The 12,402-nt window shown below is 30.1% G+C and overlaps 1 protein-coding gene across 1 annotated transcript; it reads right to left on the bottom strand.

Moving 5' to 3' along the window:
- Positions 1-2,927: 2,927 nt before the first annotated feature.
- LOC114163802 (casein kinase 1-like protein 1) lies at positions 2,928-11,440 on the bottom strand. Its single transcript, XM_028048130.2, has 14 exons — positions 10,969-11,440; positions 10,824-10,864; positions 9,450-9,519; positions 9,175-9,323; positions 8,895-8,990; positions 8,740-8,810; positions 5,214-5,275; positions 5,042-5,105; positions 4,875-4,959; positions 4,665-4,791; positions 4,448-4,530; positions 4,305-4,368; positions 3,789-3,934; positions 2,928-3,689 (listed from the first exon to the last, which is right to left on the bottom strand). Exons 1-14 carry the CDS (start codon positions 11,042-11,044, stop codon positions 3,465-3,467), a joined length of 1,359 nt encoding a protein of 452 aa, XP_027903931.1. The 5' UTR covers positions 11,045-11,440; the 3' UTR covers positions 2,928-3,464.
- Between the last annotated feature and the right edge of the window lie 962 nt (positions 11,441-12,402).

The following is a 12,402-nucleotide window of genomic DNA, read 5'->3' as shown; positions in this document are numbered from 1 at the left end:
AATATCGAAGTTTGTTAAATGGAAAAAGTTCTTTACTTTCCTTCGTGAGAGAGTTTCTCTTATTAAATTTGAGATCTTATACTACACTTTTCCGTTGTAATATGTTATACGGAAAAATCATTATGTAAAACATGAAAATTATTTAAAAAGTTTCATTTATAACTCGCTATTATTATACAAATTGACACATATTTACTCGTTATCGTCATAGTTAGAAATGAGTTAATTTAATTTAATTTTTTTAATCATAAATTTTATAATACCTATTACATGTTAATGGATTAAGTATCTTGACTTTTATTCAGATTTTTTTAAATTTACTTTATATATTTATTACGCTATAATAAAAGTACATTGGTTCATTTCATTATTTTTAATAGTTAACCTATTTTATAAAATATTATTACAGAAATAATAATTAAAAAACTAAAATGTTAATTTATATAATTTAACAAATAAATAACTTAAATATCAAAATTATTCAAATATTATTAGAGAATACTGTAACATTTTAAAAAAATCAAATTATCAACCTAAATAATTAAAGATAATAAATAATTATAACAAAAAATAAAATAACGTAAGTTCGACTTCAATTCATTCGAACCTATTTAATTTATAGACCGAGTGAAGTTTAATATAACCAGTATTAAAAAAATATATCTTTCCTTAACTTAATTCAACATGTAATAACCAAGTTGATTCATAAATTTAATTTTATTTTGACTTTTTTACAAACAAAATTACTAAGGTTAATGATAATATAATTAAAATTTTATTAGATATTTAGATATTGTTAGTTAAATATTAAATGTTATTTTAAATGTAAAATGTTCAAATCCATCCTTTTGTATTTTTATTTATAAATACATAATCTTATATGCAACATATAAATTTATTCTATATCTCTTTACTTTTTATTTTAACAACATATCGAAATAATGCTCTTAGTCAATTATAAAGTTTAGGTTTAACAATTACGAGTTATAATTTTGAGATGTGTATTAAAGATAAAATTATTCCTTTTTTTTTTTTTTATGAAGTTCATGTTTACATGTGTTAGTTTCAAATATATCAAACTTAAACCTATCCTTTTTTGTTTTTTTATTTATAATATGCATAACTTTCATAACCTATCCTTTTCTTTTCTATTTATAATATGCATAACTTTTTCATAACTTTGTGTTCAACACGTGTTATATATTTTAACCGTTAGAAAATACGTTAAAACATGAGACCAATCTCTATAATAAATATTGTTATCACTCTGTGGTGAATTCATCAAGCAAGTTGGGTCTCAACAGTCTTGCTGGTGCAGTTTTCTTTTTCTTTGAAGAATGGTTTTTGGGTAAACCTTATCATATATTCTATTATCTACAAATAACCATTTCTATAATTTATATTTTCATATATTATCAACGATCACTATATTGTTTTTATAACTGTTTATTTATTTATTTTTAAAATTTAAAATTTAAAATATATGTTTACTATATTTATTTATATTATATATGAACACATTTATCGTTTTATAAATAATTACTAACAAAACATATTTACTCTATTATGAATAAAATAATTTATATTATTTTTATATTATCTAAGAATAAAAAAGCAGTGACGATTACTATTTTTTATATTACAATTAATAGTGATAAAAAGAGGAATATATTTATTAGTTATATTATCGTCGTCTTTCTTTAATGATGAAATTGTTAAACCCAAATAAGTCGAATTATCCTAATTCAAAACTATAATTATAATATTAATAGTAATATATGATACACAAATATCAAATACGTATATTTTTTTAAAAAAGATAAAATATGATTTTATATATATATATATATATATATTAAAAAAATAATTCTTAAAAATAAAATAAATATATGACTATTATTTATGAATCTAAATTAAAATTTTATATATTAAAATTATTAATATAAAAAATTTAATAATTTACTAATATTCATTATCATTAAAAATACCGCAACCTTATAATTTATAAATTAATTACTTCATTTATATATATCAATAAAATATTTTAAAATATCTAACAATTAACCCAAATTGCAATATCCTTATATCATATATCATAGTATTTTTTAAATAAAATATTCAGTGAATTACTAAATTGAATTTCGAATAAAATCAGGCAAATAAAAAACCCGCTTACAGTCATTTAATAGAAAATGAAATATATAAAATAAGTTATATATAGTTATTCATTTATATAAAATAAAAAAAAGCTCAACACGAAAATACTTTCTTATCATCATTATAATTATTGTTTTTTTCATTTTAATAATAAATTATGATTAATAGTAAACATATTTTATCTAAAATAAGAATTTAATTAAGTTTAAACCTTTTATATATTTAAATACATCTAATTAAATATCCATTATAAAATCTTGCTTTTTCTTTCATTTAATTACTGTCACTTAATCGTTTAAGTTTACTGTAGTAATTATATTACTCCAACCCACCAATCAACTTATGTTTTCTCTATCTAATATTTTCTAACTTATTAATCAGGTCACTCTTAAAACAGAAAAAAAATGTTTTGACAACAAAAAAACTATTTAACAATCCATTATAGGATAAAGTGGTCATAAAAAATGGGTATAAAAATTTTTTGGTTGTCATTGTCCTTTGAAAAAAGAGTTAACCAGTAAAAATAATATAAAATAACACTCCTATCATCCGTTAACCGTAAAAATCAAACAACCAAATTATAAAAACTTATGATATTTAAAACTAAATTAAACCTTCAAATAAGTGAAATTCATATTTTCCAAACAATTTTGTACAACGAGACTTCTTAATCAGACACATCTGAGAAAGAATGATTAACCTATGCAAATATGAAGCACCACATACTCCATCGAGCATGAGGATTAGGAGCAATAACACAAGCAATCCAATTTAAATAAATCCTTCCAAAATATTTGAAATAAAAATGATGTAAATGTTATTCAGAAATAACAATTACGGAAAACATGAGAAAAAGTATGATTCAAGCTGATAAGAATTACCAAGGTAGAAACCTAAAATACTTCTGATACCGCCAGCAGTGAGATCCAGACACGTCTTGGAAACTTCAGTTTTAACCAAAACATGAGTAGATTTTTTGTGGTATTTGAGAGTTTTGAACAATGAGGTCGACACATGACACTAAGCATCTGGTAAAACAATAACTCAAGAAAATATTACAAAATTTAGGGTTCTTACCAGAAGACAGTGCCCATGCAAACCTGAGCTTCCCACTTGAGTTAGCCCAAGTTGTTTCAGCTTTTCCCCACTTAATCAGAGTATGAGCACAAGGGTTAAACAACACAGCCCCACATTTCTGAGTTCATATCCACATATCCCTTCACAGCTCACCTTAGTAACGTATGCAACTACTGCATAGCAGTGTTCCTCAACTCAAATATATATTTACAACATGAAAGGGTAAGGAGTTAATAATGTGCCCTCTTCTCATTTTCCAATTGCAAACTTTCAATGCCCTTGACAGCACTTTCATAGTTCTTGACATGAGAAGAAGCATTTCTCCCAGATGTTATTTTGCGCATTCCAGGGTTAACCTCCGTAGTACGATCACTACCAGCAAATGCATCACGGCTACTAGAAACACCCGCTCGCCTTGATCCACTTGACTGACCCAACACATTGGGCTTTGATAACTGCATCATTTAACAGCACTCGTCACACTTGTAATCAGTGATTTAAGATCTGTTTTTCAGAAAGAACCTAAAAGAAACTAAGCACTCTAAATAACTTACCATGGCTTCCTTATTAAGAGCAGCATCCATGGTGACCGGATTTTTCTGTCTTGAAATATTTACAGTGTTTGAGGTGGTGCCTGACATTCTTCTCCTTGTGGAATCCCCTGAAATAAGACCAGGAGGAGGTCGTCCTTCTTCCTCTCCTGTGAAAAAGGGGTAAGAACAGCAGTTCAAGAGCTAAACTATTAGGAACAAAACAAAAAAAGCTATTAGAGAACCTACATTAGCAAGTTGCTGAAAAAAAAAAAGGATAGCATTAGAGTGGCAACAACAAATGCAAGGCAACAAAATGTAATTATCTTTTCAGAATGAATTAATTAAATTACATTTAAATTTAAAAATTGAGAAAAAGTCGATCATGTTAAGACGACAAACTAGACATAGCACGTTTAGGCTTGAATATACTTAGACTTGAATATACTTAGGCTTGAATATACTTACAGGAAGCATATGTACTTAACGTATTACATTGGCAAAATATCATAAAGAAACATACAGATAACGATGATTTACCTGTTTGTCTATCAGCATTATTCACAGCTGGTGGCATTGCAGAACTAGTTCCAGCAGCTGGACCCTAAAACACAAGCATCTTCCATTCTCAGAATTCTATATCCGTTGCTGAAGTGAAAGATCAAGAATAAAGAAAAACTTACAACAGCACGCGCAGGAGGGGCGGCTAGCTGTGATTGTTGATACTTCAAAATTGTCCAATCAAACACATAATCAAACTGGAATCCTGTCCATATGCCAATGTAATGAGCATATATACATGGCCGTTCAGAGATTGAAATCAAAACTATTGAAGTGTATCCACAATAAACTCAAGGGAAGAGACAAAAGGATGCACTCTAAATCAGATTATGTTCACACCTTCACGAATAAACAGGTCACGAAATATTCTCTTGAGGTAAGCATAATCTGGCCTATCATCAAACCTTAATGAGCGGCAGTAATGGAAGTATGATGCAAACTCTGTTGGATAACCTCGACACAATGCCTGGAATAATCAGTAAGTTATCAATATAATTCAAGAATAGTGCAAAATATAGATTCCAGGAGGTAAATAATAACAGTACCAACCTCAATAGAGGTAGAAACCTTTTTTTCACTGATCCTCTCGTATTTCTGTTTCTTGGTTCCCGCTTTAAGTCCTTGCCAAGGGAGACTACATATAAAATGAATATCAAGTCAAAAGCATTCAACTCTGTACTTGAAGAAAGCAATGCAAGGTACACGCCAATAATCACCTTCCCCTCAGGAAATACATCAAGACATAACCAAGAGACTCCAAATCATCTCTTCGACTCTGCTCTGTGTATTGATCATAAAAGTAGTACCAAGCAACATGTATATGTTAGACAACACAACTTTGGCACAAATTAGTCAAATGCCAGGCAAGAATCATACAAACATACATACCAATGCCAAGGTGGGTATTCATACTTGCATATCTAGCAGTCCCAGTTAAATTCTTATTTTCTCTGCAGTCAAATAGAATAATTGTTACACGTACATAGTAATAAATTACATTAAAAGAACACTAACAAGAATGGGCAGGATACATAAATATAAAACCAAGCTGACATATGAATGTAACGTTATTACATGGCTAACATGAACCTCAACCTTATCCAAGAAATCACAAAGAGAGCATTCCACACATAATTAAATTTAATACACTTATCATCACCAACCAGTCAGGTAAATTACATGACTTCTGAATAGAAAACTAAATAATGGCACTGGAGTAAAATAAAAAGTTGTCTACAAATTATAAATGAGGCAGGAAGAAGAGCACTAATCATATATAATCCTGTTTTGGAAGCTAGGCAGATTCTGCATCCAAAGGAATCCAGAGGAAAAATCAAAGTTTCAGAAAAGTACAATAAATGAATCCGTTAGAAATTTTGAAAAAATAAGTGATTATCACTATTAAATAAACGGATTTGGATCATCTTCAGTTTAAAATTAACACATTCAAGGCGAATACTTTCAGGTGTTTGAATATGAATCTTCTCTCAGAAAACTTTCACTAAATAGTATTTTTATAATAAAGGTTTCACTCAAGAAAGCATCATAATGAGACTATAAGATCCCAACGAGGTGGTATCTTGTAGCTCACCAATCATATTCTTCGAAGAGGAAATGCATAAAAAAAAGGAAAGCAAATACAAATAAACATGGGGGGAAACCAAACCAAAGTGTAAAACTAGGAAACCTATATTCCAGTTTCAAAAGAATTCCTGACTGATACAAGAGGACAAGTAATCAAACCATACAAAATCCTGCCAATTCTTTTTGCAGGTGAAAAACTTTATAGGGGTTAAACCCCAAGGCATGGTTTGGGAGATTTACAAAGGCCATGACAACCTTGGGATACAAACATGCCAACAGGATCACAATTTATTCATCGAATACTTCCTTTCAAGGGAAGTGATTGTCTTTTACTGTATGTGGATGATACAATTGTTATTGGTGTTGTTTGGAAGGAACAAAATTTGAGTTAACATCTAGCAAAGGAATTGAAGATAAAAACTATGGGAAGACTAAAATATTTTCTAGGCATTGAAGTGGCCCAATATAGCAAAAATTTTGGACACGAGACAGTCATAAGGACACAGAAAAAAAAAATTATGCAGGACACCAATACAAAACACACTCATGTACATGAAATATGAACATGACATGACATTAGAATATAATAAAAACACATCTTTTGAGACCCACATCTTGCTATACAAAATAAAATAGAAGAATTTAAGCTTCAATCCTATTTAAAGACCCTTTTCTTTTCTTAAACTGGCAAGAATATCTATTAAGTCTTCCATTAGACAAATGGAAAGCAATTTACCAAATATATTAATGTTGAAATTAAAAGTTAGGTTGTTCTATTCCCTCTTTTTCCTTTTCCTGTTCCACTGCTCCTTCCCAATGGTGCTCTCTTTGATCTTCTTCCTCATAATTTCCCAAAACTGTTTAGCATCTCATCTTCCTGTTCACACTGGGTAAGAACTAAGAACAGTCTTTGTACTTGAATCAAAATTCATCTCTATGATTGAATCGAACCTCATCTCTGTTGCATCAGAGAGGGGCCATGACCATGTCAGACATCTCTGGCAGGCTGGTTCCAACACCGCTTCCATGCCATGTCTGATCCAGTTCTAACTTGTGGAAGCGTCAAGTCCAAATCACGATTGTGCTTCATAAAGTGCACCCTTATTAGCTTCAGGAGACAGGTTTGGCAGCTGGTAAACCTATAAGTATGATTTGAACCATATATTGGGTAGTATTGGGTAGTATTGAGTAGTATAGATGGCAGTGTAACAGTTCATAAGATATATCTAACCCAGGTTAGAGAATTATTTTACTTGTCCCACACAAAGCCATTGCCTTCGCTGTCAATTTGGTCAGCCAATTGTCCAAGATATAACCACACACAAAACCTTCTGCAATACCTGAAGGGGATATCAGGAAGAGGAACTTTTTAAAAAGAAATGGGAATACAATACATGAAAGCCTGCATTGGTGCCGACTATGAAGGATCCATAATTGATAAGAGATCCACTACTTGATATTACACATTTCTAAGAGGAAAGTTAGTAACTTGGAGAGTTAAAAGAATAGAACGTTCTAGCTCAATCAAGTCCTGAAGCTGAATTCTGAACTATAACACAAGGTATATGTGAGTAGCTTTGGCCGAAAAGTACCTTAGAAGACTTGAAAGTCAACAATCAGCATATCCCATAATCTAGCTAGTTCAATATTATCAACAAAACATGTTGATGTGTGGATAAGCATTTTTCAGGGAAAAGCTGGATGGTTGTTTGGTTGTACTATATATGCACTTCCACAATTCTCACTAAAGAACTGTGCAATAAAAATTTGAAAGAATAAAACGCAAACTAGGAATGGATAACATTTATTCTCCAGCTTGAGGGGGAATGTTGGAAATAGGAGTGTTTAATTTAACGCTTATTACCCTTCCATATAGTTTAGCTTAGTTCAAACATAGCTTAGGAAGTTATCATGGTTTAATTGAAAATAGTACTTGTACTTATTATCTTTGCAACAACTCTTATTATGAAAAAAACCACGAGCTAAGTGGATAAAACATTCAGGCACATTCAGAAAACTTGCCTTCTCAATATACAGATTGTAGCTGATAATTGCATCATATTTGTGAATCACGAGTGAACTAGAATTCTATGAATTGCATTTGCCATCACTTTGCATGATTAAAGTGTCTTCATAGTCACACAAATTTTTTTTATGACAAAACATGACCAAAGAAGAAATCTTTCAGAAAGTTGATTTTAAAACTAATCAGTTTTTATATCAAATAAACCTCCCTGATTCCATGTCCTCTCTTCTTGTATTTTGCTTTAAACACCACACAAATCCCCAAAAATATTATTTGATTTTGATTGTAGATACTACTAATCTAATTTAAAACCAAAGTCAACATAAGAATTTATTTAAATTAAACACAATTCAAATTCAAAATAGGAATTATTTAAATTAAACACAAATTAAATTCATGTAGAGTTAAGAAACTAATTTAAACTTAAAAAGCTTCGAGCCTCTTTCAAGTTTCCATCACTGTTAGCCTCCAATTCCAAGTTTTTCAGCTGCTAGAAGGTACAAATCCATAAGGGGTATGGTATATAATCAGACTTCCATTTCAAACATGTAAAAGACATTCGATGGGAGAACATCTAAAAGTATATTAGTCAACAAGAAAATTATTAGGTTTTCAACTTTTTCTGCCAAATGATTGATAACGCAGATTTGTAATTCTGAGGCTGAACAATAATATGACATGAGAAGTTAGGACAACAACAACCCCAAACATGAAAAATTACAAAGTCATAATTAAGTCATTACTTCCACTAGGCAACAAGGTGTAACAACTGGAATAACCTAGATAAGTAAATGAATCGTGTACCTGTATGGAATGTGCTGATGGGTTGAACTATCCCTATATTTCTTGGCCAAACCAAAATCAATACAGTAAACCTACACGTAGATCAAAATGGATTACATACCTAATTTATGAACATACAATATATCAAAAGGTCAAATGTAAACAAGATCACCCACCTGGTTTGCCCGCCTTCCCAATCCCATAAGGAAATTATCTGGTTTGATATCCCGATGTAGAAAAGATTTACAATGAACAAACTCAACACGGTTGATCTGAACAAAAAACAAAAATATAAAGAGTTAATAAAAGTTTACTAGTTAGCCAAATAGTTAGTCCTAATCAGTCGCATGGAAAGGACACAGAGGACCAAAATAAGTCACTAATTAACAGTCATTTGAATGAAATAGTTTATCGGAATTTTATCTCCTTCACTCAGATTAAGGGGGGGAAACCCACCATTTGATCAGCAAGCATGAGAACTGTCTTTAGTGAGAGCTTTCTACTGCAAAAGTTAAATAGATCTTCAAGACTAGGTCCAAGCAGATCCATCACTAGAACATTGTAATCTCCCTCAACTCCAAACCATCTAATATCAGGAATTCCAGCTGCCCATGACAAATTTGTGTTAGAATCATTTATAAAATATAAATAGATCACATACTTATCAGGGCTCACGGCAAAAATATGCAAATAAGAAATAGACAAACAATTATTTTGTGAAGAAACATTACTTCCTCCCTGGAGAACTCTGTACAACTTGGATTCATATAGCAACTGAGGATGCTTTGTCTTGACATTTTCCTAATTAAAAAAAGCAGACAGGCAAAGAACAGGAACATGTGAGAGGGGTAAGAGGAAAAAGGGAATAAGCTGAGCAATCCAAAAACTAGAATTACCAAAAAAAACAGAGTCCAAAATGACCAACAAAATTCAAGTAGAGACCATATCAGGAATGAAGTTATATAATAGTAAATTCAACAGCTTGCAAGAGTTCCAAATTTGCAGCTCACATACCATTTGTACCTTTTCAATTTTTAAATATTCTCCTTAACAGACTAAGAATTGTAATTTGCGCCTAAACAATGAACTGATTTACACAGTATACACTAAGTATATGCTACAAAAGTAACAATGGAAGTAAAACAGTAAAAACTTTCTAAACATATATAAAAAAGCTGAATTTATACACGATTATGGTTACATATCTACAACATTCAGCAAACGAGACCATCTCTAAATATCTATATACACTTTATCTCTGCAAAGAGAAAATTATTTCTTAATGACCATTACATACAAAATTTCCAAGCATTTAATAGCAATACATAAGCAACATTTCAAGCAGACCAATCCACCCTCTACCCCAAATATTTCAAGCAGTTCAATTAATATGCATTTTGCTATAATAAGCACTTACCTCACATGCATAATCGTTTTAAAGGCTAATAAAGGGAAATTTTCTCCACGATAATAATAATCTATAATCTTAGCCACTCAATAATTAAAAATAATCCAATTATTTGAAAGAATATATGCACTTGTTTTTTACAGTAAACATGTTAAGAACAGTGCACCAATCATAATCTTCATTCCTATGAAATGTTATGACAACCAGTACAAACCTGCCATTTTAAAATTCTACTTTTGGACAAGGAGCAGACATATTACACTAATCATTTCGAGTCTACTGCATAACAGAAAAATTCTCGTTCACACACCATCAAGATCGGACTTAACAATATAAAAGATCTCCCACAACAATATAAAAGATCTCCCACGAGAACCCTTTAAGCCTCCACTCTGTCCCCTCCCATAAAAACCAAAGGACAGCAATCTTAGTGAATGAAGACAGACACAGACACCCAGAATAGAAGCGCATACACACCCCACACCCCGATCAATGACATTATGAACGCCAGGACAAAATCCAACCTGAACCCAATTTTCACAATCTAATTTCACACGAAACCTCCATTCGAAACCAGTTTCACACAGCTCATGGCTATAAAACTGACAAATTGTCCTCTCCTTCATATTTTAAATACAAAATCACTCAAATTCAAAGTCCTATATAATTCAAAATCTTATTGGTTAAAAGCACTTACAAGCTTAACTGCAACCTCTTCATTATTTTGAATGTTAGTACCTGCACAATAAAATAAAAAGCATCATCATCATCAACAACAACAACACATAAAATTACAAACAATAAATAACAAATTTAATAATTAGTAAGTAAATTAAAGCAACCTAAATAGATCTCTCCAAACGATCCGCTACCGATCTTACGACCAAGCCGAAACTTATTCCCCACGCGAGGTTCCATTCCAAAAACAATTCTGTACAATAAGGGAGAGAGAGAATTTTTTCCGCTGAAACCCTAAGCTAATCCGAACGCCGAATCCCGAAAGACGACAACATTTAACGCGAAAAGTTGCAGAAACGAACGAGTGGCTGCGTTCATGGATCGGATAAAAAATTGGAAAAAAATAATAGCAAAGGAGATTGGGAGATTGCAGGTGTAAGGGAAAAAGGAATAAAAAATGGGAAAAAAAATGGTGAAAGATTCAGGTAGAGAAGAAAATTGTGGTAGGGTAAAAGAAAAGAAAATGATGGTTAGAGAGAAAGGGGAATTTGAAAATGGAGGAATAGTTTTTCTCTCTCATGCATTATGGTTTTGCAGGAACATTCTTTTAACCTTCGGTTATTTTGGTGTGTTGAAGGAGCGAAGCAAATATATAGGAGCGGAGACACACCGTGAACCCTTCGCCGAGTTGTCACTCCTCACTGGGCCCTATCTCACGTGACTTTCATCAACCGTATCCTACATTATTTATTCTTCTTCCTTTCTCTTAATTCAATTCAAGATAAAAAATAATTGAAGTACGGTTATATACTTTTTATATATAATAAATTCTAATTATGTCTTAACTTTATTACTATTTATTTTGATTTTATTGTGTGAGATGAAATGTGGAAGGTTTTGTTTCTGCAGTTTTAATTGATAATGTGAGGCTTTCATTTTTTTTAGTTTAAATTTTACATTTGTGTTAAATAAATTTTCAACTACTCAAACTTGGAAAGTTTGCTGAATAAAAAAACCAAATGTGTTTAAGTTAAATTGGGCATTTTGCCGGCTAGAAAATGCATAATATGTAATTATTGATTATATTATTTCTTTATAACTATATATTTATATTTATGTACTAGATATTTTTGTTCACCTTCTAGTTTTCTAATTTAATTATTTCAATTATTTTTTAAAATTAAAATAATTATTTTATCAATATCTTCTTTTTAATATCGTTTATTTAAATTTAACGTTTTTCTATTTGATAACTTTTTTAAAAATTAAATATTATTTTTTAATTAAAATACCTAAAAAATAAATTAAAATTAGTTACAGTAAAATTATATTATATGATATCTATCTATTTTTTGTGTTTATAATTTTTTTTCAATTTTATCCTTCAATAACAATTTTTATAAATTGAAGTAATTGTTCATGATAAAAAATTTATTTTATAATTTTTTTTATTACCTTTTAAAATTTAAATAATTATTTATATAATTTATAATAAAAAATATTAACGTAATAAAGAAGTTATGAAAAATATTTAGTTATATAATTATTTGTAGTTTAAATAATTTTTTGTTAAAATGAATGACATACATTTGCGCCAA

Source organism: Vigna unguiculata, chromosome 9, assembly GCF_037176805.1.
Source record: "Vigna unguiculata cultivar grain cowpea cultivar isolate G323 ecotype 2 chromosome 9, ASM3717680v1, whole genome shotgun sequence".
Lineage (NCBI taxonomy): Eukaryota > Viridiplantae > Streptophyta > Magnoliopsida > Fabales > Fabaceae > Vigna > Vigna unguiculata.
This window is presented reverse-complemented; position numbering and strand designations above follow the sequence as displayed.